Source organism: Setaria italica, chromosome IX (assembly GCF_000263155.2).
Source record: "Setaria italica strain Yugu1 chromosome IX, Setaria_italica_v2.0, whole genome shotgun sequence".
In the NCBI taxonomy this organism is placed as follows: domain Eukaryota; kingdom Viridiplantae; phylum Streptophyta; class Magnoliopsida; order Poales; family Poaceae; genus Setaria; species Setaria italica.
The window spans coordinates 872,481-894,554 of NC_028458.1; the positions used below are offsets into that span (position 1 = coordinate 872,481).

The window sequence follows — 22,074 nt, forward strand, 5'->3', positions numbered from 1 at the left end:
TTTTGCAGAAAAATACTTTCATTAACAAGGCCTGTCAAGCGGGAGGTTCGGGTTTAGGTGGGTAGCTTCAGCCAAAATTTCAGAAGCAGCTCAGGCAATCGTTGTTCAACAACACCCAATCATCCGAAAAATGCTGGTGACTCGAAGTCATAAACAGGGATCACAAAATCCCAACACTGAAGGGTCGAACTAAACTCTACAGGCATAACAGCCAAAATTTCTTCATTTCCAAAATGTATAGTTTTCTCATTTCCAAAATTTACAGGCCTACAGCTAACATTTGTTCGACCGATGAATTCCCTATACATCCACATATATAGTTTCCTCATCTCCAAAATCTACAGGTATACAGCCAGAACTTCACTAACTGATGAGTTCCCCACATTCACATGCCTGAAAACATCAGCAGCTAAGTTGCATTACTATACAGCTCATGGTTTTCTTTCCACGGACCATGGGGCTCTGATCCAAGCATCGAACTGATAGTTTTTACACAAAGCTGACTGCGCCCCAAATAAAGCTAGATTCCTTTGTTTTTTACATGATGTTAGCATACTCTGATGCTCTTCTCGTAGCAGTCTTTGCGCTCGCATCGAACTTGCTCAGTTGCTCTATTAGCTGTCAATGGATCCGATGTTAGTGGATGTTCACACGAAAATGCACTTATGTACACCTGTTCTCTTCCTCTCTTTGTCAACCATCACCGTCCAATAGTTAGTGGTCACTTCTTTCTCCGCTCTTGTTCTTCAAGCTTATTCCTGAGACCTTTTAATGCATGTACTACTTTTGGATTCAGCTTGTGCTGCAAAAGTTTTCCTTGCAACGAAGTTGACCTGTCAATTTTAAAATCAAGTAGCTTGGATCAGGACATGTTAAAAGTAAATAGAATTCACAAACCAAATGCGATGGTGTTGTTTTTGCAGCTAGACAATTAGGTACGTGAAGTTCTCTCTTTGATACCCAAAGAAAATTTTCTGGGAAAAGATGATATACGCCACTAGTAAAGATGTAACTTAGACCTGGTTTCCTTCAGCTCCAGATCAAGTTCCTTTTCCGATTCTTTTATCTACAGAGCCACAAGAAAAATATTCTGCTGTTACACAATGATTGCTTGAGAAATTCATATCCATGAAACGCAAAGTATTCAGAACTAACCTCTTTGACCAATCTTTTAGAGCTCCAGATAAGAGCACCCTACAAAATATACAACAAGAACTACATTGTAATCTTCAGGAATAAAACATGTGAATATGGGGTGAAAAAGAGAGTAGAAACTAAACTCCTCTTGTATGCTGTAAGTATAAACTTTCAACTGTTCTCCATGATTCATGTTGTTCTGGATCATAATTTCCTTACAAACGTAAACACAGTTACCTATTTCCCATATTCAAATAATCTCACCTTAATCCCTTCCATTTCCTATTATTTTCCAAGGTTATCATTGGTTCTGAAATAAAACAATCAGACCTCATGTTTTTCAGGAAAAAAAAACTAGCAAACATTTTTTTGGTGGTTAAATACTGAAATGTGCAATATGCATTCCATGACACTTTATAGGAAATGTGGCAGAACTTGATAACCGAAGTACAAGAGTAGGCACATAAAGTAGTGCATAAAAGGTCTAGCAGCTGGTAGAGATAAATAAACAGCATATCCTGGAAAGGAAGAGAACATACCTCTCCATGTGCTAATTGTTGCTCCAATGCATCAGATGTTACTACCCATACTTTCGGGCAACCATCTGCCACTAAAGCTTCAACCTGCATAGGTGGAAGAACCAGCAAGCAGCAAAATGCTCAGTAACATTACGTATTGTGTATTTCATTTGTGCTATATGATATGAATTCATTTCAAATCCATTTGCTTCAAAAATCACTTGATCATGTCCCCCATTAAGTTCTCATGCCAAAACTTATATAGTCACAAAAATACGCTTCTCAATGATATGGCAACAGCATGCACTACTTCAGGCCAGAAAAATCTATCAACTGTATTTCTTTTGCTGACCCCCAATTAAAGAATGCCTAAAGATTCAAACAGCTGGGTATGACACAGCTGACTCAAATATTTTCCAATATTTTTTCTTTTAGTCATGTATATCTCATACGTTAGGATCTTTTTGCCTTAATTTTGAACTGATGAGTAGCATCATAATTCTATACAAGGAACTCCAGGCAATGCTTCTGACATGCAATCCAAAATTTACCTCCTTCTCAATCCAAGAATCAGCAGATAAGTCGGCAGAATATACAACATCAACCCTGTTTGATGAGAACAAATTTGCTTGTTAGGTTTTCCCTAATAGCTGCCTATAAAAATCTGATGGAAATACTGAACTTCCATTTGTTTTATCAGTCAGATCTGCTTGCATGGCATCAATATCCTGTGAAAAAAATCTAGCACTAAAAGTCAATTTACAATAATATCTTACCCTTTATATGTTTCCTTATGTGTAGAAACCCCTGAATTGGCAGCATCAAATACAACTACAACTTTTACCTCTGAAAGTATCATTGTGAGAAATGGTATAAAACACCCATTGTAAAAGTTTGCATGGCTATTGAGAAAATCAAGGGGAAATGGTATCACAATTGATAGGTAAAAAACAATCTGATCGAATTATGCTCCACAATTGCCTAGCTACATTCATGGTAAGTTGTAACTAGATTCATTGTAAGTCGTAGTATAAATAGTAAAGTGTAAAACTGCACATAAGCTTTTGAGTAATTGCTTAAGTAGGCTAATTGGGACCCTTTTTCTATCAAGAAATCATAAATGAGGCGTTTTTAATTGTTATAATGGATTTAATCCGCTGGTGCAGACCTCTTACTGCACTGAAAGATACCAGCTCATCAATGAGCATTTGTCTAGCAATTTCTTGCCTCCCATTCATGAAATCCTTCTTAAGCTTTCCCCAGTAGCCACATACATTGTAGCCATCCACAAGAATAACTGGTGAAGCAATTTCCAAACCCTCATTTGTCCTAGATTATATGAAAACGCAAATTCAGCAACTAATAATGCTCAATTCGAACCACCACTAAGAAAAAGAAGTAAAAGCATTGGATATGAAAGGAAGGACAAGCCTGACAATTGAAGGGTGGAAGAAGGATCCTCATAGATGTCTGTGTCATCAGGAAGCACTTCTTTCATTACTTTCTTTTTGCGGTACCTCGTAGCAGGCTGAGGTCCACTAGTTTGCCTCCTTTCATACTCCTGACACCAAAGGTTTAACTAGTTTTAAAAACTAACAACTGTTGTCCTCTTAATCAGGAAATGATGCAGTGCACTACAGAGTAGGACTGCTGTGAGTCTGAAACATATCTGACTACAGAAGCACATCATGCATCTGAAAAACTGACCCCATGTCAATCTGTAAATGTCAAAGCTAATTTTCCATGGTTTGGGCGCAGCATCATGTTGATGGTGCTCAATGCATTTATAACATATTCTTCTGACGAATTTATACAAAACGGACAGCAGAACACTAATTTAGCCCCCTAGAGACAGATAGGGAATGACAATGCTGGAAGCTGGTTCTAAAACTGAATGCAGGAAAAGATTACCTTCCAAAATTTTAGAATCCTCAAGCTCTGCTTGACATTAGAAGTAATCCTAGGAGGCCGTGTCACCTACAAATGAGAGACAGTATGTAAGGATGCTCCAACTAGGCAACTATACTCCGGATCTGTTACAAATTGCAGAAAGGCCACCTCTTAAATTCAAGATAAGAAATCCCAATGTGTCCATAATCCTAAAATGCAACGACTGATAAGAAGTCCCAATGTGTTCATAATTTAAAATGAAACGACTTAAGAACTGCTACAATATCATCACATTGACATTTTTCGGCCCTCAAAAATAGCAGAACAGGAGCAAATACAGGTGGCCCTCTTATCTTTTCCCTGATCAACAAAGAAATAAGGTCTTTTCCTTTTTCCTACAACTAATTTACTTTCCTTTGTATCTCATTTCCCATGTTCCCAGGAAGCATGTTAAAAAAAATAAAAAAACCCCGCCAAGAGCCCCCTAGTCCATACAGCAACGATTCGATTTAACATACCGTCCAGCTGCATTACTCCATGCTAGATTATTGCCCACGAACCTAATTTACATTTAGCTGGAAGGGGGATCGAGCTGACCTTGTTGGCGCCCGCGGAGGCGCCGCCCCTGACGCCCTTGCCGTTGCCGTTGCCCTTGGCCATCGCCACCACGGTGGCGGACGCGGAGTAGGCGGCCGAGCCCACCATGCCGGTCGCCGGTCACGCTGGTCCCTGCCGTGCCCCGACCTCCCTCTGCGGTTCGGTTCCGCCTGACGGCCCGCGGCGGGCGCGACCGCGCGAGGGCGACGAGTGGTGGAGACTGATCTGCAGTTGCGCGCGCGGGGAGAGTGGAGACAGCGAGAGAGTGGAGCGAGGGGCCGCCACTAGAACGGGTGGACGTGGCCGCGTGGCGCCAGGCGGGCCCGTCCGTCACTTGTGCGCGGAAGGCGTATTTCTCAAAAGCCGCCTCCACCATTTGCAAGCGGCTGCGACCTGGCTTGTGCCTGTGTCGTCAGACCAGGAGAGAGAGAGACTCGCATCGAACTGCTCAGGCCGATGAGGCGTTGACTTTGCCTGTGCATGAATGGTAGCTCTTGCCCAAAAAAAAAAAAAAAAATTGCATGCGAGGCACAGAGAGTTGTGAGAGGCCGAGCCTGCCAACTTGGGTGGCTGTCGTTGAAAGCGTGTGCGTTGAATTCTTCCACGCTCAATTATATTTCCACTGGCCTGTGCTTAGCAATAACAAACCTTTTGTTGCAATCATACAACGTCAGCCAGATTATGGTTGAAGCGATTAAGTTATGGGAATAACCTAGATGATGAGTTGATGATAATGCGTTCCTTCCTGATTGGAACGGTTCGGAAATCATCTTCCCAGCTCAGCATGCAGTGCTGGTGGATCAAACGTATCCTTCGATAGGAATGTCGCCGAAGCTTTGGTGGGCTGTGGCTAGATGCACACACAAAATCTTCCCACACATGACATAACCAGCACACGAAAACAAGTGTGTCTTGTTGCACGACCTTCCCAACGACAACAACTATAGGTCGACCATGGACAGCAAAGCATTTTTTTTAATGTGAATTTGAGTATTTAGCTCATCTAGACTGTAGTTCACATGAATAATACGAGTAAACATCTACTCTCCAATTTGAGCAAACATTTATTGCATTTGGGTTATTATTACTCCTACTTGACCTTTTATAGTAATGATAACCAAAGCAATAGCAAATATCTCTCTCTGTATTTAAAATATGATGTTTAGAACAAACCAATTACTTTAAAACATAAAAATTAAAATGTCATATATTTTAAAAAGCGGAGGAAGCATAATATACCCATTGGGCTTTTATTTTACTTTTTTACGTGCATAAAAATGCGTATTTGGTCTGTCATTTTATCATGATTGCTTTCTACTTTTTTATTGTTATTATGGTTAATAATCCTAAAATCAGCAGTACAAAATGGCCTCGTTCAAAAAGCGAAATCGAGGGAAAAATCAGCAATAGAAAATGCTCGCGGAAAATAAAAAACAGCACAACAACGAACCTTCTTGTGGTGGAACCTGCCCACTTGAGTTCGAGTCCTCGACTCAGCGTTGGTGCTCACATTTTCCTAGATTTATTTTAGAATTTTAACCGGTGCTATTTCTTTCAGTGGTAGGCGACGTACCCGTCGACAACGAGATGTCATTGGTGACTTTATCAATTTCTAGGATTTGCCGCCTCAGTCTTTTGGAGGTCCTCATAGAGGTCGGGTTGCGTGCGTATATTCGTAGGGGCGAGTGTGCGTGCGTGCATGTGAACGTCTACGTCCGTAATGTGTAATTCGAAAAAAAAAATGGTGAACCCAAGGTGCAGGCATGGTGTAACCGTACCATTTTTCTCATACGCACTTCTCCTCCCGTCTTCCCTTCCAAAGTTAAAACCACAGCTAAGCTGCAAGCAGACAAGCCGCCAAAGAGAGAAGACGCAGCTCAGGGCGGGAGGAGCCAGAGGAGAAAACAACAGCGAGGCAGGCGAATCTTCCGAGGAAGCTGTAGGCAGTCCAGGCAGGCAGCAGCCAGCCAGTCGGGCGCAAGCAACCAAGTCGAGGATCAGAGGAGAAGCAGAGAACCAAGTCGCTCGATCGGCGGCGGCGATGTCGGGGCGGCGGCCGGCGACGTGGGAGCAGGCCGGAGACGAGTACGACTACCTGTTCAAGGTGGTGCTGATCGGGGACTCGGGCGTGGGCAAGTCCAACCTCCTCTCCCGCTTCACCCGCAACACCTTCTCCCTCGATTCCAAGTCCACCATCGGCGTCGAGTTCGCCACCCGCACCATCCAGGTATCCACACCTTGATAGCCTGCCCTCCTCTGCTCAGTCGGCTCTGGTTCCTGATCCAAGCGTCAGTTCTTGTCGTGGAACAGTAGTTTCCCCAAAATTTGAGGAAAATTTGTTTGGGCCAAATCTGACCAAGCTTGGTTTTGAGCTGAATCGAATCTATGGAAATGGAAGTGCAACGGGATACAATTTGGACGAACCGGTGGCTTTTCCTCTGTTTTGTTTTGCTGCTCATCATGGAACGCCGGATGGCGCTGACCACACCTTGCTATGCTTGAATTGACCATGTGAACTGAATCTTTAAAAAAAAATTCTCACTTGATCAAGCAGAGGCTCAATGCTACTTGAAGTTCTGTAGGATACAAAATTTGATCCAAGAGAAACTAACACTGAAAAGCTGCAGCAACAGTGCCCGTGTTCAGCTTGTATAGCTGCCAGGACATCTCAATCGCTCCTAGCATTCGTAGCTGGCTGCTGTACGAATTCAGTAGCTGTTGTTTTTCTCCTCGCAATCTCACGATCGCATTGCTCCTTTTGGTTTGGTGAACAATTTCATCCATGATCAGGTGGAAGGGAAGACGATCAAGGCGCAGATCTGGGACACGGCCGGGCAAGAGCGCTACCGTGCGATCACGGGCGCCTACTACCGCGGCGCCGTGGGCGCGCTCCTCGTCTACGACACGACCAAGGCCTCGACGTTCGAGAACGCGAGGCGGTGGCTCAAGGAGCTCCGGGACCACGCCGACGCCAACACCGCCGTGATGCTGATCGGCAACAAGACCGACCTCGCCCACCTCCGCGCCGTCGCGCAGGCGGACGCGGCGGCGCTCGCGGAGCGGGAGGGCCTGTCGTTCGTCGAGACCTCGGCGCTGGACGCCACCAACGTCGACACGGCGTTCGAGACCGCGCTCACGGAGATCTACCGGATCGTCAGCAAGAAGGCGCTGGCGGCGTCCAGCGCTGGCTCTGTCGGGGAGGGGCAGTCGATTCAGGTGTCGGCCGGCGACTCCGGCGGTCTCACGACGAGATGCTGCGGTTTCTAGCCATGATGGGCTTGGTAGTGATTGCCAAAAGATTTGATGTTCCACGACCATGTTAGAAGCCAGTAGCCAGATAAAAGGCTATGTTTCAGACCAAATGCATTGCACAGCCACTAAAAAGAACAACAAAAGTGAGTAATTAGCAGTGATTTTTTCCCCTTTTGATTCAATTCACATGCCACGCTGCTAAGCTAGTTAGTTGCTTCTCGATCGTTTGCTTGAGTCCTCGGCATAATCCTGTGATGATGCGATGAGATGCATGCTGTCTACATGCCGCGTACAATGTCCTCGGCGGTGTTGCCTGGCGGCACGTGCAAACTTTGAGATAGTTGCTTCTAGATGCATGCTGGCATAATCTTGTGATGATGTGATTGAACTTGCAAACTTTGAGCTGTATTTAAAATTTGAAATCCTTCCTTTCTCTGTCTAACAACTTCTCCAAATGGTACACTGAGTACCCAAGTTTACTTATATTGTTCTAAAAGATCCAAAGTTCACAGGAAAAATTCTTCAGATATCCAGCTCAAAGTTGACTACTTGGCATCGTTTTCAGACAAATTTTTCAAAGTTTGATTGAGTTTACCCTATTCAACATCTTTAACTTTGAATTTGAGACTCTTCTGATTGGATTCTGGTCCCAAACTTGATTCCATTATATTCTAGGCACTCAACTCTTTATTCCAAGATATGCCAAATTTTCCAAAATTGAATCTTTTATTTGAATTTTTTTTATCAAATTTGCCTCAAATTTGATCTTAACTCCATTAACCTTTCTTAAGTCAAATTTCATCATTAACATGACAGGTAAAGGAAGGCAATGCTCACATTGTCGAGATGTTCTGAAAAAAGGCCACTTGGCTTCGTTACTGTATCACCTGCGGAACATCATAACCCTAAATAAATAGAAGCAGAGGTAAAGAGACAGGTATGTGTTTTAAAGAATGAAGAACTGCTACCTGTCGGCCTTGCAACATTCAAATTCAAGGTTTCATCATATTGATGGGTGACACTGAAACTTCCAGCATTAAATGAGCAATCCTTCTTTTTATCAAGTTCTTTCTTGTCCTTTCTTGAGAGTTTGTAAGCCTGAGCAAAACACATGAGTTAGTATTTCAGAAGGGGTTGAGAGTATGTATTACAGAATCATGACCTGCACTCTAGGCAGCTGTAAGATGCACATGAATGTATCTAGCACAGAACCATCTAATAAGGCACACGGTCGGTATTTTAGTCTGACAAAACACCAACTATCACTAAAGATAACCTCAATTATTTTTAAAAAAATGAATCATATACAAGCTCAAACCTTAATTCACTCTGTAATCCACTGGATAGTATTCACGAATGAAACCACGTCTCAGACAAAATCTCTTAGTCTGCTCTCCTTTCTCACATTTCATAAAACTGCTAGCTGCCTTTTCCAAACAAAACTCAAAATAAATTCCTCCAAAATTCCCATTCAACCATCATTTATTACTTATGGATATCAGTCTAACAACAACAACAGCCCTTTTAAAATGCATGAAAAGGTACATACATAAAGGTAATGGGGACATATATGTAAACTATGTTATTCAAATAAGCCAATATTGGATGCGAGAGCACAAAATTTTATTGCAGAAAGATAGAAGTAGTCGCGCGTTCAATTTCAATTGTAGTGCTATATTGTATAGCTGCTTTATGAGCACAATATAAAGTCTAAGGAGCAAGTTACTTACAGTGGCAACATTTCCGTGACTATGTTCCACTTCAATACTTGAAACATCAAACCAGTAGCATAAGAAACATCGAGTTCCAACAAATCATCCACTGGAATATGACAAAAAACACAGTACTTGTCGGCTCCCTCGCACCATTGCTCCGACAATGACGACACCGATTCCGATGACGAGTATCCGCTCCGCTCGTAAGCGTGATGATTTTGCTTCTCTTATTGTTGAAATGCTTGCATTTCCAGAGAGTATTGTGACGCCACCAACTGTCCCTGTTGAGGAGTAAGCTTCCACTCCACCCGTAAGCAACTTGTTGGCTTCATTTTTCTCCAATGCTTCTTTATGTGAGGATTTTTTGTTGTCATAGTTGATGTTACGCTGATGTGTTGTTCATCTGTGTTTTATTGATGTTACATGTGCACTGGTCGAGAATGCTACTAGTTCTAAATGATGAATTAACATGAGGACTGATAGCTAATGTCCGTGGGCACCGATGTGCCGACGTGCTACGATGGGCGTCGACATGCTGCTGTGAGTAGCAATTTAAAGATTTTAGAAATACGTGTACTAAAGATTAATGTTTTGTTCCTACGTATATCACTATACTATATTATTTCTAATCAAACTTATAAAATTTTCAAATAACAATAAAGCTTTATTAACTATTCATCGATAAACTATCGGTCTTAGACACATAGATGCATGTGGTCTTAGTATACTTTGCAAGTTATGAAAGTTCATGTAATTGCTCTAACTTCTCATGTGTCGCAATACATCTCAACATATCTTAGACTTCAAAGGTGAGGAATTCGTTGGTCAATTAGCTTCTGTAGAATATAATCAGTCGCATTATAGTTTTTCCTCACAAAATATCAAAATTAATTAATGTCTTGTATAATCTTGTTTAAAACATACACACTACCATTTCTTATATAGCAATAAAAATATCTTCTATATATTAAATCTATTATCTAGAGACATCACTTAAAGTAACGAGTTCTATAAGATTTTTTATATTATCTTCTAAGAATAATAAATCTATTTGATAATAACATTCTAGAAAATTTCCCCTAAAGTCTATGTTTCAGATGAAATGCATTGCACAGCGACTAAAAGAACAACAAAAGTGAGTATAATTAGCAGTGATTTTCCCATTTTGATTTAATTGACATGCCACGCTGCTAAGCTACTTAGTTGCTTCTCGACCGTTGCTTGAGCCCTGCCAACTGTACTTGGCATAATCCTGTGATGATGCGATAATATGCATGCTTTCTACATGCTGCCTACAGTGTCCTCGGGAGCTAATACTAGTAGTGTTTGAAAATAATTAGTATAAAAACATCCGACGGTTAAGATTAATTGTATACTAGTAAAAAAATTCACCTGTAGTATGAGTAGTATACATAAGCGGCATATGTAGTTTAAGGGTACCATGGTAAAGAACACAAATATCATCACTATATTATTTTTTTGACACTAGCATAAAGTCTACAAAATCATTCCATTGGAATATCACTTTTTACAATGTAATAATTACTAGATTACCCGTAATAATAGTTACTTAAATCTTCTCTATACTATATACCACTAAGTAATAATATTGTGTAGCGCAAAAGAGCCGGTCCTCAGTCGGCGGCGTTGCCTGGCAGCACGTCCACCATGTGGGACTCCACGAACCCGGCGGCGTCGGGCACGTCCAGGAACGGGTGGACGGCGGCACAAAGAGGTAGCTCGTTCTGGAGCCGGTGCTCGCCGCCCACGACGCGGAAGCTGAGGACGCGGCTGTCGTCGTCCAGGATGGAATCTCGAACGCGCGTGGTAGGACTCAGCGAGGAGGACCGACGAGGACTTTAGTCCTTTTTCAAGCCGCGCATGGGGATCTTTTTATCCCGGTTGGAAACACCAACCAGAAGTAAAGACTCACTTTTATCTCGGTTGGTGTTCAAGGGCTAAAACCTGGGTGGTTGGAGGGGTCTTTAGTCCCGGTTGGTCTTACCATCCGGGACTGAAGGGTCCCCATAAGTGGCTGATTTTTTCACCCAGGACTAAAGGGTTTCCCACGGGTGGCTGATTTTTGACCCGGGATTAAAGGGGTCTTTAGTCCCGGTTGCAAATACTAACCACGAGTAAACCGTGACGCTCCACCTTTTCTCCCGGACCTACTTTAAATCGGAAAAAAAGGAGACGCATGGAAAATCAGTTTTCTACAGGTGCTTTTAACTGTTATACGTATCTGCATTCCCGTTTCATTTCACGGTGCTTTTCTCTCTTCGTGGGTGCGTACGCAGCAATGTTGTTAGCAGTTTGGATTGTCATGTTATCCGCCGTTTCTTTCACATGTGAATTCGTAGAATCGCATTGCAAAGTATAGTTCAAATCTAGCTGAAGGCTAGTTCATATATGTACGCTTGGTTCGTGCCGTCGAATGCGAGTCACCTAGATTGAAATGCTAGTAGATATACTCCTACTTTTTCAAATGAATGACATAATTTTTCGTCAAATATATAAGAAAGAACAGACTTTAAACAAATCCGAGAAAGTAATTTTGCAATCCGATCGATGTTTCTTTTGAAACTACAGCCAGGACCATTGCAGGAACATTTAAAAAGGCAATTCGTAAATCGTCCACTTGTTGAGTTCGGTTTTGCGCACATTTGTGATCGACAGTAGCCTAGTTTGCATATTTGTCACTAGAAACTGCTTCTATCGCACATTGTCAACTTTCTCTTGAGCATTAAGTCTGAAATGCATGGTAGAAGCAAAGCAAGCAATTTACTTCATCTTTTCGAAAAGAGCCAGACAAGCAAAAATCTGCAGGAAATAGAAAAGACATAATATCCCAAATTATTAGTTGTTTTGATATTTTAAGATTAATATCTTTTACTATATATCTAGACATAATATATATTTAGGTGTATAGTAAACTCTATGAATCTAGAAAAGTTAAAATAACTAATAATTTATTTTAGGACGGAAGGAGCAGTTAGTAATAAATTTGTTACGCTCAATCAGGTTGCCCAGTTAATTCTTATGCGTATATATCCTTCCTCGCTACTAGTGACTAGACACGTTGTGCACCCCGAGGTATCCGTCCAGTTCTTCATATCTTACTTCCTCCTTCCCGTTCCAAACTTCTTTCGCTCAACAGGAATCAAACAGAAAATAATGAGCAACGTAGAACAATCGAAATACTGTTGATCTACCTGTTTGTGGTAATTTTAGCTTGTATATTAATTTTCATGTGATTAGGGTAAATAATGTGCACGACAAGGTACTTCAGTTTATACTCTACTAGTTGATACAAATTCCAATATGCGGATTGCATCTTTTCATATTTGGAATAATGTGTATGCTAGTTAAATTTTCTTTTTAGAATTTGTGCGGGGAAGATAATTAATTTCGTTTTCATCTCCTTTTTCAAAGAGAAACATAGCGCGCTTTCCACGTCAGCGTGTTGTCAACGCTTCCTTCACCATGTTCTATTCGTGGCAACACGTTTTTGAACCACGTCCCGAATGGCACGTGACTTTGTAATTTTTTGTAATGGGGTCAAATTTAGTAAAATCAGAGTGAGCCATATATCTCTACGAGGCTTTATTTGTTTTCTTGGCACTGGACTTTAAGGCCTGTTTATTAGAGCTCTACTTGTTCCTGGGAGCTGATTCTTTTTTAAAAAAGTAATTATGTGGTTGAAAGTTATTATCTATAATTAATTTTATTGAGAAAGAGTTTCTATGAATCAGGAGAAACTAGTTTTTTCAGCTTCCAAACCCATAGTTCATTTTAGAAAATTATCTTTTTTAAACATTATTTAGTAGAATTTCTCCTAAATTTAGCTTATGCTTAGAAACTGCTCCGGGAGTTCTGCCAACCAGGCTCTGAGCTGTCCTCAAGCTGAAGCTAGCGAGTTGAACATGAATTAAGTCGGGGGGCAGAGTCGACTCAGCAATTGAGCAGGCAAAGCTGCTTGGTAATCAGAACAGGCACGTATGCAGAACAGCTAGAAGAGGAGTCGAGTGACACAAGTACCAAGGGGGGGCGCGCCGCGGCTAGCACGTCCGCAGGCCTGCAGGCTGCAGGAAGCGGCCAAGGCGTGCCTCCTGGCCGACGAGCGCGCCCTCGCAGCTGCCCTCCATGCACGCCCGCACCCGTCTCTCTCCTCTTCCACCCTCTTGTCCGTATCCCCTCACCTGGCCGAGGTCCACAAACACAAGTCGCCCTCGCCCTCGTCGGCGGGAGCTTCTCGTCTCTGTCACTCATTTTCCTCTCCCTCGGCTGCTCTTGTCTGATGCCCCTACCAAGCCAAGAACTGGCCAGGCAGTAAGTTCTGTTCAGTTAGAAACACACGGAGCAGAAGCAGATTGTGCCGCCGTGTGTGTATAAACAAACAGAGGAAGGGGTTGATCGATCGAGAGTACGTCGAGTACCGCGGTGCGACAGAAGATTTGTTCAGTAGGAATCGAGGGAGGACAGAGATGGATCAGGTGGTGAACGCGGTGATGGACCTGGTGGTGCCGCCGGCGAGCATGGTGATGCTGGCGTTCGCGTGGCCGACGCTGTCCTTCCTCCGCGGCGTCGAGTGGGTGCTCAAGACGCTCACCAAGGAGGACATGCTCGGCAAGGTCGTCGTCATCACCGGCGCATCCTCCGCCATCGGCGAGGTACGTACGGCGTTTCGTCCATCGATCATCCTCCAGCGCCTTGGTCTTGCCCCTGCAGTGCTCCGGCAGGCCGGCCGGGGATTATTCAGCAACTACTAACGCGCCATGGTGCAGCAAATCGCGTACGAGTACGCGAGGCGGAACGCGAACCTGGTGCTGGTGGCGCGGCGGGAGCACCGGCTGTTCGCGATACGCGACAACGCGCGGCTCCTGGGCGCGGGGCAGGTCCTCGTCATCGCCGCCGACGTCGTCAAGGAGGACGACTGCCGGAGGCTCGTCAGCGACACCTTCACCTACTTCGGCCAGCGTGAGTCGTCGTCATCGATGAGTGAACAGAGCTTTTGCATTCCAGCTGCTGCATATCTGGTGATCGAGTTGAACACGCTTTGTTTTGGCAGTGAACCATCTGGTGAACACCGTGAGCTTGGGCCACGATTTCAACTTCGAGGAGGCCGGGGACACCACCGCGTTCCCTCACCTCATGGTATGTGCAGGGAGCCGGAGCATTTCCATGTTTTTTTTTCTGATCTTGATCGATCGATTCTGAAACTGTCTGCATGCACCCACTGAAACTTCACCACCTGACTCGTGAGCAGGACATCAACTTCTGGGGAAACGTTTACCCGACCTACGCGGCGCTCCCGTACCTGCGGCGGAGCCACGGCCGCGTCGTGGTGAACGCGTCCGTCGAGAGCTGGCTGCCCATGCCCAGGATGAGCCTCTACTCGGTGAGAGATGCCCTTTCCCTTTTTCTTTTCTTTTTTAATCTCTGCAACAGCAGCTCTGAGCAAGGATAACTGATGCGCGCGGCAGGCGGCGAAAGCCGCGGTGGTGGACTTCTACGAGACGCTCCGGTACGAGGTGAAGGACGAGGTGGGCGTGACGGTGGCGACGCACGGCTGGGTCGGCGGCGACGCCGGCGGCGGCAAGTTCACGCTCGAGGAAGGCGCGGCGGAGATGCAGTGGAAGGAGGAGCGGGAGGCGACGCTATCGGGAGGGCAGGTGGAGGCGTACGCGCGGGCGCTGGTGGGCGGCGCCTGCCGCGGCGACGCCTACGTGAAGCGCCCCAGCTGGTACGACGTCTTCCTCGTCTTCCGCGTCTTCGCGCCCGACGTCCTCGCGTGGACCTTCCGCCTCCTCCTGTCCACGGCCGCCCCCACGACGGCGCACGCCCGTCGCCCGCCGCCCGCAGCGCTGCCGGCACCGCCGCTCCGGCCGCTGCTCGAGTACCCGGCGGCCGCGGCACGGAGGCCCGCCGCCCAGCTGCAGAAGCTGGAATGAGGGAGAGACTGCGGTGCATCGATCTTTGGGAGTGGCAATGCCATTGCATTCGCATGTTTATGTACCAACTATGAACTGATTTTATAGGCTGCTTTGAATAAAATCGCCGGCTATACATGGCGAGATGCAATGCGATGGTGGGATTACGTTGCCTGAGAATATAAGAGATGTTTAAATTCTTAGCAAAACTCAAACGTCAATCAGTGGTCGTGCCGGAGTGGTTATCGGGCATGACTAGAAATCATGTGGGCTTTGCCCGCGCAGGTTCGAATCCTGCCGACCACGAGTTTTGTAATTTTTTTCCTGTTTTTTGGGGCCCAAGTACCTCGTTTTTTTTAGAAAACAGTTTGCACCTGCTGTAACACAAGCTGCTGGGTTTACCAGCTCACCCTGAAGCGCAAGCAAAACAAGCGTGGGATATTCCTCATGCCTAGACTAAAAAAACTCAGAATACAAGATATAAGCTTCGTTCAAAAATACATCAGCTATCTGACCAAACGGGAACTACATGAAACTGAGGGCCTACCCTCATCCTTTGATCTTTTTACATAATCTTCAAACGAATTCCTTCATTTTCATCACTACGTCTGATTGAGTTTGATCAAGGGACCCGATCACAACACGGCATTTCTGCACCACATACAAAATTTGTGCGTTACATGCTTGCACCCTTTTCGAACACTAACAACTCTCAAACCTCAAGGCTCAACACTAACTACAGAACTTTTGGGAATCAACAAGCATAGTTGTACAGCATGGCGAGCTTCAGGAATTTTCCTGGCCTATGTTGGCCCATCTTCATAGCCACCCTTCCCCAGACCCCAGCGGATTTTGTATGGCCTTCATTCTATGTTAGAATTCACATTCCTCACTGCAGGAAGCTCACGGTGCCAAAACTGTAAGACACCCGTTGGCAGATTTAGGAGTTGATGACTCAGGCAAGATGTTGCGTAATGGTCAATTTTCAGTTTCAGCAGCTCTGATGTTGGAAGTTCATCCAGGAGAACAACAAGGATTGCGGATTGCCAACCGAGTTATAAGTCATGAACTAACCATTCCCAGGTGCCCGTCATGTTACAACAGTAGTGAAACAAGGCAACTGGCAGGCTGTCAGGCTGAGGAACAAGATCAGCAAAAGCAGCACCTGCCATTCGTAATGCCCAACTCACAGGTGCTATGCCCTGCCGCTAACAAAGGAACATACCAGAAAGCATCAGAACTGCACATAGATTGCAGAAAGGACTGCTGTCAGGTGTCTGAAAAGACAGGCATACATGCCGAAGATGATCATACCTGTATTGCATTGCATTGGACTTGCTGGAGCCTTCCTTACACGCATTGACTGTAAGACCTCGCTCTTTCTCCTACAAGACTGCAACCAATGGAAACGAGGTTGCGCGTATGTTTACTCCACTGTACATGTGCAAGAGTAATGTGGATATGGTGGCTGCTCATGATCGATACCATCATCTTTACTTTTATAGTCAGCATCTTCATATCACTTCATGAATCATCTACTGAACTAAGGAGCTGATCCTCATCTATGGATAACTTTGTTAAAGCTTTAGACAGCAGTGTATATCTGCTGACAACTTGCCTATACAGGTCATGCAACTGCTTGACTTCCTCTGGACTCAAACTTTCAGTTTCTGAGTCCATGAAAGGGAACTTGGAGCCTGTAATGTATCAATTCGAACATTATGCTTATGGAACAATATCAAGCAAAACTGAATTGAAACCCCAAAATTGATTGGGACACACAACAACCATTTAAAGGGAAACCTGAACACTATGCAGTCTATCAGAGTTTAAAAAATTAGTTTAAACCTTTTTATGCTAGTTGGCAGTTGTTAGGTAAAATGGTTCTTGGAAAGGACCACAAGAAAAATCACATTGTATTTTATGGCAAAAATAAACTGGTTTATGAATTGAAAGCTAAAAGGCAGATCCATGCTCAAACAAACTGCTATGAACAAATTGACTGTATTAGTGAGCAGACCTGCTAGATCAGCTTCCTCCTTACGTGCCATTGCAGATGTGGGAAGCCCCTGTGAGCTACTAGGGCTAGCAACAGATATTTGAGTAACTAGTCTTGCTGATTCCATATGCTTCTGAAACTCAGTTTCCTCCATCGATAGCGAGCGAGCATTAACATCTAATATAAACATCTTTGCTGAAATGAGGTTTGTCAGATAATATTCGACTTCTGAAACTAGCTTTGTTTCCCTTCTAAAGAGCTGAACAAACTTTAGATTTGAGTGCAGCTGAGGAGGATTGGCCTACATCAAATTGTCATAAAGATTCTCAGTTTGTAATCAACCGATGAGAAGAAATAGCAAGAATAAATAGTTGCCAAGAGGAGCTTGCCTTGATAGTAATATAGATAAGAATTGGAAGGAACTCATCAGCCCCAGATAGTGTTCGATCATTTGACATTGATATGTTCAGAAGCAAGTTATTGATGACTTGACAGCAGCTCATGATGCATAGAAGCTTCTCACGTGGTGCTTTGAAGGAATTTATCTTTTGCAACTCTTTCACTGCAAGCTAGAGTGGCATGTGCAGCCAAATAATGGTCATTAGCATGGACATTTGGTTGTATTTTATCACCGCAATGATTTCTTTTATCTGAATTTTGGATAACTTAGAAATTTTAGATGGATAAGTTGAATATTGCATGATTAAACCCAGTAGCTTCTTGAACATTACAATGAGAGCACTATTGACAACAGAAAAAGATAGTGCCGGATACTTGACAATTGACCCCTTTTTTCAATACTGAAGGTAATGTATCCAAATAATTCAAGTAAATACTATTTTCGGGCTTCATTTCGATCAACATATAAAGCTATTTGAATACGTAGTTAAGTATAGCTAGAGTGGCATATACATGATACATTGATTACCCTCATCTTTACAACCTACAGCTATTATGTACTGAAATTGCATTGTGAAAGTTTAAAGATCAGAATGAATTACCAGCCAGGATGCCTCATTTTGCAGAACCTTAGGTATATCCAAGTGATGCGGCTTAACAAACTGCTGCAGCAGACCAATCTTCTGTGAGATCTCCATGTCGGTAATGGCATCCTCCGCGGAGGTCCCAAACGTGCGGTCGAACAATTTCGTCATGATGTACTTCTCAAGGCCCTAAAATGCACAAAGTCCCATCATGGGGTCTCATAGCCAAATGCAGTCAATGCAGACAGCATCCTCGAACTAGGCAGGGCAAGAACAAAAACCAATCCAATGAGGCTTCACCTCGAGCGCGTGGTCGATTTCCTGGTTGGTGGCGTTGGCCCAGAGCGGGTGGCCCCTGATGGCGCCCTCCATCTCAGTGAGGAAGGCCTGTACCTTGCCGCCGTCCTCCTCGGCGTTGGGCTCGTGGAAGGAGAAGGACACGAGGAAGCTGCCGGCGCAAAACTAACCGCTGGTCAGATAGATCCATAGGAAGCAACCCGCGCTCTACTATCCAGTCATCTAGATTTGATCGATTCAAGCTACGATGTTTCGGCGGCGTGGGCCTCGCCGGAGTAAGGGACGGGGCAAGGGGCGACTGACCTCTTGATGGAACGGAAGAGATCGGCGGCGGCGGGGCGGCGCATGCGGTCGAGGAAGTCGTAGAAGTCCGGGCGCGACGCCGCCGACGTGGGGCTCTCCATCGCAACCTCGCGCGCCGCCGCCGCCTCGCCTGCGGCTGCCTCGTGGTGTCCGCGTGCGCGTCGGCTGATTCGTCTGACCAGTTGGTTTACAACTAGAACGAGGATGGTGAGGTGCCGTGCTGCCGTGTGCGCGGGCTGCCGGGTTGGATGATTCCACTTCCAGATTCCTCTGCTAGCATAGTGTTGCCCCAAACAGGACAGGAGGATCCTCCATCTCGCGATTGCTGGTAGAGGTAGCAGCAGAGTTGGATCAGGTTGCAGAAGAAGCTAGTATACTATTTCCTCCGTCCTGAATAACAGTCGTTTTCGCTTCCCCATAAACAACTTTAACTAAATATATATATATATATATATATTATTAATATTTATGATACAAAATTAATATCATTGATATTTGAATCTAATTTTTTAATAAATTTTATTTGAAGATACAAATGGTGAACGTATTTTCTACAAATCCAGTTAAACAAAGTGAAAAAACAAAGTGACAACAGTTATTTAGGGACGGAGGGCACAGAAACAAAGTGACAACAGTTATTTAGGGATGGAGGAAATACGTTCAACTCTCTTTCGAAAAGGAAAGGACAGGGAATTAGGGAGAGAAAGCAGCACTGTCAGACAAAAACAGTTTGGGGGTCTCTCTCTGCAAAAACGCAAAGAGATTCATTCAGTTATCAGAACACTCCAATAATGAGAACAGGCACTCAGTCAGTCAGTCGAACAAATAACACAATCAAGAGCACACAAGTTGCTATCCATCTACAATCATACATACATCCTGTTGAAATCAATCTTCTGGCAACACATGAACAGGTTGTGGAGGCATCCATCTCAGCAGTTGGGGAACAACTCCCAAGCCTCAATGCACAGTTGCTGAAGTCTTTGCAAAGATAACTTGCTGCATGTCCCATCCCCCTGCCCTTGAAAAAACTGCGGATGCCAAAGCTTCATGGGCACATTTTCCATGCAAGATGCATCACATTGTCTTCGATGAATGGCCGCAAATCCCACATGAGGCAGTATCCCTGGAGCTCTGATGACGGTGTTTTAAGGGATAATGCATTGACAATCTTTTCCTGTAGGGGAAGGCAAATCTTCGTTAATCAAAAAGGTGAAAGAAACTGAGGGAGACGCAACATAATTCAAAGCATAAGAGCAAAACGAACATTCTGACACATGGACACAAATTACCTGCATCGTGTAGTCAAGCTTCAACATGTTGCGAACAATGACCATCACTGTAACAAACGATACATCGCTGTCCAATTGATCTGTGTTTTTATCCTCCTCCTGTGGTGTAGAAACACCCTGCTACCCAGTTTCCACATTATACTTCATCGTTGCAAAACAGCAAGTTTTTCTCTGATGAACAGAACACTGGAAGCAAGGACTAGAAATGTTGGGAGATAAACTTATACCTCCATCTCTATGATGCAAGATTCGGTAGTCAGCTTGTTATCAATGCTATGACAGTCTGAAACTTCCAGAGCACTTAAACTGGCTGTAAGTGTGATGCCATAGACATCCTCGACTAGACATTCAAGCTCTTCAAGCAAAGCCTTAACTAGCAGAAAATAATAGAACAACAGCTCAATTAGAATTGGGAGTCTCACTAAAATGATACGGCAATATTATAAACCATAGTTCCAGCTTTAAAATATGAATCGAAGACGACAATTAAAAGGAATTAATGGACACCTTAGCCAAATATTTCCCTCTGTCTATTCTCAAGGTGGGAAAATTGCAGCCAAATGTAGAGGAAAAATCCATGTAAACAAGCAAACAACAAATATAAAACTTTGAACTCCAGCAGAACTATCCATGCTAATTGCTAATACATTAATTTGCACTTATATGTCTAACATGAGAATAAATCCCTTCGAATCGCAATGTTTGCTGCACCAATCTAACTGCATCTGGCCTCTCAAGCAGTTTGTAAATTTTGCAAATAATCGCAGCAAGGCCTTTACCATCAAAATGCTTGAGAATATTGAATAGGATAAAGATAAACAAACCCATATAAGATACAGGAATGATCAAGTACCTTTGTTGATATGATCTTTAAGTCCATCTTCACATGAACGTACTGTTACAAGGAAAAGGGAAAAAAATCAATATCAAACTGATTAAAGGGTATGGACTATGGAGTCATCATTGAAGAGAACAATTGTGTTGTTTAAAGCTCATACTTCAACAAATATAACCAAGAACCACAGTAGAATACATAAATTTGCTCAAAATCACAATATGAGACAAAACTTTACAGTCAGTACCACTCCAGTTTAGGGGAAAAAATTATTAAGAATAAGAAACAACTCATATAAATTATTAGCATGCAAGAATAAGAAACGCTTTCACTAATTAAGCCATATAACTCACACTGATTTATGTTTGAGATATTTTGGCTGTGAAGCCTGCAACCAGCTTCAAGATAGGACTTCATTCTGTGAGTGCAGTTAGATTTAAGTATCTGTTTCATGACATCTGATTCGGTAGGAATCTGCGGCCTCCGAAAGTACTCTGTAATAAGATAGGTCAATGCCTTAATCAACCATAATCTACGGAGAAAATACCGGTAAACAGTACACGATGCCATCAAAATATAATGGGCACAACAGAGTGGGTCATATAAGCTGAACTGCTGAACCTTCAAGGGTTATCAGCTGTGCTCACAAACAGAGAAAGAGAGCATATTGGAGTTACTAACCAAGCTCCTGATGGAATCTCACAAGCAATCGATTGCCAGATTCAGCTAGCTCCTCGAACCGAGCCACCCTGCGTCAAAGATGGAAGAACCAGCACAGCACATTTTAGCGGGAATTTCAATCGAAAAAGGAAACAAAACTCAGATAGGGCAGGGGGGTGAAATACTTGGTCATGAACTCCACGAAAATACCGCGGCAAGTGCTCTCATCCTCACCCGCCGCGTCGGGCGGCGGCGGCTCGTCCAGCATAGCTGAAGCCGTCTCCCTCAATTGCCTGCAAACTTCCTTCCACGGAGCTGTCGCCTGGGCAGCAGCGACGGCGAGACGAGCCCAGTATAAGGCCCCGTTTGACGGGGCTCCGGGAGCGGCTCCTCGTTTCCCACCCTTGCCCTCGGGGGAGGGCCCGCAGGCAGGCGGAGGACGGCGACGGGCGGGAGGTGGCCGACGGCGACGGCCGGGAGGGGGGGCGGAGGCGGCCGGGAGGCGGACGACGGCGACGGCGGGAGGTGGGGGCCGGCGGCGGGCGACGGGGGCGGGCCGGCGGCGGGAGACCGGGAGGCGGCGGGGGGCGGGGGATTGGATAGGGAAGAGAGATGAGGGAACGGGAGGCGGTCTGGCGGTGGGAGGCCGGCGGTGGAATAAACGAA

The 22,074-nt window shown here is 44.4% G+C and overlaps 5 protein-coding genes and 1 non-coding gene across 11 annotated transcripts; 3 read left to right on the top strand and 3 right to left on the bottom strand.

Annotated features, from left to right (window-relative positions):
- Positions 1 to 190: 190 nt before the first annotated feature.
- On the bottom strand, positions 191 to 4,403 carry LOC101770399 (uncharacterized protein YacP). Its single transcript, XM_004981038.4, has 10 exons — positions 4,143 to 4,403; positions 3,567 to 3,632; positions 3,092 to 3,216; positions 2,824 to 2,984; positions 2,432 to 2,501; positions 2,207 to 2,261; positions 1,677 to 1,760; positions 1,156 to 1,194; positions 1,020 to 1,066; positions 191 to 833 (listed from the first exon to the last, which is right to left on the bottom strand). The coding sequence occupies exons 1-10, from the start codon at positions 4,248 to 4,250 to the stop codon at positions 722 to 724; spliced, it is 867 nt and encodes a 288-aa protein (XP_004981095.1). The 5' UTR covers positions 4,251 to 4,403; the 3' UTR covers positions 191 to 721.
- A 1,572-nt stretch (positions 4,404 to 5,975) lies between these two features.
- On the top strand, positions 5,976 to 11,325 carry LOC101771197 (ras-related protein Rab2BV). Of its 3 annotated transcripts, XR_002679023.1 has the most exons (5): positions 5,976 to 6,369; positions 6,933 to 7,537; positions 8,211 to 8,331; positions 9,364 to 9,649; positions 10,727 to 11,325. XR_002679023.1 is itself a non-coding variant. In XM_004981039.2 (2 exons), the coding sequence occupies exons 1-2, from the start codon at positions 6,184 to 6,186 to the stop codon at positions 7,407 to 7,409; spliced, it is 663 nt and encodes a 220-aa protein (XP_004981096.1). In that variant the 5' UTR covers positions 5,976 to 6,183; the 3' UTR covers positions 7,410 to 7,802. The 3 variants fall into 3 exon arrangements, 1 of the variants encoding a protein (XP_004981096.1); XR_002679022.1 differs by having other exon boundaries at positions 8,211 to 9,649; XM_004981039.2 differs by lacking the exons at positions 8,211 to 8,331; positions 9,364 to 9,649; positions 10,727 to 11,325 and having other exon boundaries at positions 6,933 to 7,802.
- A 1,899-nt stretch (positions 11,326 to 13,224) lies between these two features.
- LOC101771598 (11-beta-hydroxysteroid dehydrogenase-like 5) lies at positions 13,225 to 15,193 on the top strand. Its single transcript, XM_004981040.2, has 5 exons — positions 13,225 to 13,779; positions 13,894 to 14,086; positions 14,178 to 14,263; positions 14,376 to 14,507; positions 14,593 to 15,193. Exons 1-5 carry the CDS (start codon positions 13,594 to 13,596, stop codon positions 15,058 to 15,060), a joined length of 1,065 nt encoding a protein of 354 aa, XP_004981097.1. The 5' UTR covers positions 13,225 to 13,593; the 3' UTR covers positions 15,061 to 15,193.
- A 70-nt stretch (positions 15,194 to 15,263) lies between these two features.
- Positions 15,264 to 15,345, top strand: TRNAS-AGA. Its single transcript has one exon. It is a non-coding gene; the product is annotated as a tRNA-Ser (tRNA).
- A 163-nt stretch (positions 15,346 to 15,508) lies between these two features.
- On the bottom strand, positions 15,509 to 19,354 carry LOC101771999 (vacuolar protein sorting-associated protein 9A). Of its 3 annotated transcripts, none has more exons than XM_012848799.2 (8): positions 19,280 to 19,354; positions 18,622 to 18,946; positions 18,322 to 18,469; positions 18,040 to 18,210; positions 17,428 to 17,607; positions 17,060 to 17,339; positions 16,354 to 16,736; positions 15,509 to 16,241 (listed from the first exon to the last, which is right to left on the bottom strand). In XM_012848799.2, exons 2-7 carry the CDS (start codon positions 18,720 to 18,722, stop codon positions 16,564 to 16,566), a joined length of 1,053 nt encoding a protein of 350 aa, XP_012704253.1. In that variant the 5' UTR covers positions 18,723 to 18,946; positions 19,280 to 19,354; the 3' UTR covers positions 15,509 to 16,241; positions 16,354 to 16,563. The 3 variants fall into 3 exon arrangements, with proteins under 3 accessions (XP_012704253.1, XP_012704252.1, XP_012704254.1); XM_012848798.2 differs by having other exon boundaries at positions 15,509 to 16,247; XM_012848800.2 differs by having other exon boundaries at positions 15,509 to 16,279.
- Positions 19,338 to 22,053, bottom strand: LOC101772663. Of its 2 annotated transcripts, none has more exons than XM_014805733.2 (7): positions 21,594 to 22,053; positions 21,430 to 21,497; positions 21,102 to 21,242; positions 20,767 to 20,808; positions 20,141 to 20,286; positions 19,914 to 20,033; positions 19,338 to 19,798 (listed from the first exon to the last, which is right to left on the bottom strand). In XM_014805733.2, exons 1-7 carry the CDS (start codon positions 21,674 to 21,676, stop codon positions 19,670 to 19,672), a joined length of 729 nt encoding a protein of 242 aa, XP_014661219.1. In that variant the 5' UTR covers positions 21,677 to 22,053; the 3' UTR covers positions 19,338 to 19,669. The 2 variants fall into 2 exon arrangements, with proteins under 2 accessions (XP_014661219.1, XP_004981100.1); XM_004981043.4 differs by having other exon boundaries at positions 19,914 to 20,030; positions 21,594 to 22,049.
- Positions 22,054 to 22,074: the final 21 nt, after the last annotated feature.

Excerpts from the sequence above, each read along its gene's own strand:
- LOC101771197 (XM_004981039.2), top strand. The coding sequence starts at position 6,184 with ATGTCGGGGCGGCGGCCGGCGACGTGGGAGCAGGCCGGAGACGAGTAC. Across the intron at positions 6,370-6,932 it reads TCGCCACCCGCACCATCCAG|GTGGAAGGGAAGACGATCAA; the intron begins GTATCCACACCT and ends ATCCATGATCAG.
- LOC101771598 (XM_004981040.2), top strand. The coding sequence starts at position 13,594 with ATGGATCAGGTGGTGAACGCGGTGATGGACCTGGTGGTGCCGCCGGCG. Across the intron at positions 14,087-14,177 it reads CTTCACCTACTTCGGCCAGC|TGAACCATCTGGTGAACACC; the intron begins GTGAGTCGTCGT and ends TTGTTTTGGCAG. Across the intron at positions 14,264-14,375 it reads CCGCGTTCCCTCACCTCATG|GACATCAACTTCTGGGGAAA; the intron begins GTATGTGCAGGG and ends ACTCGTGAGCAG.
- LOC101771999 (XM_012848799.2), bottom strand. The coding sequence starts at position 18,722 with ATGGAGAGCCCCACGTCGGCGGCGTCGCGCCCGGACTTCTACGACTTC. Across the intron at positions 17,340-17,427 it reads TTATCTATATTACTATCAAG|GCCAATCCTCCTCAGCTGCA; the intron begins GCAAGCTCCTCT and ends AATTTGATGTAG. Across the intron at positions 16,737-17,059 it reads GGAGGAAGCTGATCTAGCAG|GCTCCAAGTTCCCTTTCATG; the intron begins GTCTGCTCACTA and ends GATACATTACAG.
- LOC101770399 (XM_004981038.4), bottom strand. The coding sequence starts at position 4,250 with ATGGTGGGCTCGGCCGCCTACTCCGCGTCCGCCACCGTGGTGGCGATG. Across the intron at positions 1,761-2,206 it reads ATTCTTGGATTGAGAAGGAG|GTTGAAGCTTTAGTGGCAGA; the intron begins GTAAATTTTGGA and ends CCACCTATGCAG. Across the intron at positions 1,067-1,155 it reads CTAAAAGATTGGTCAAAGAG|ATAAAAGAATCGGAAAAGGA; the intron begins GTTAGTTCTGAA and ends GTGGCTCTGTAG.
- LOC101772663 (XM_014805733.2), bottom strand. The coding sequence starts at position 21,676 with ATGCTGGACGAGCCGCCGCCGCCCGACGCGGCGGGTGAGGATGAGAGC. Across the intron at positions 21,498-21,593 it reads TTCGTGGAGTTCATGACCAA|GGTGGCTCGGTTCGAGGAGC; the intron begins GTATTTCACCCC and ends TCTTTGACGCAG. Across the intron at positions 20,287-20,766 it reads TAAAGATCATATCAACAAAG|TTAAGGCTTTGCTTGAAGAG; the intron begins GTACTTGATCAT and ends ATTTTCTGCTAG.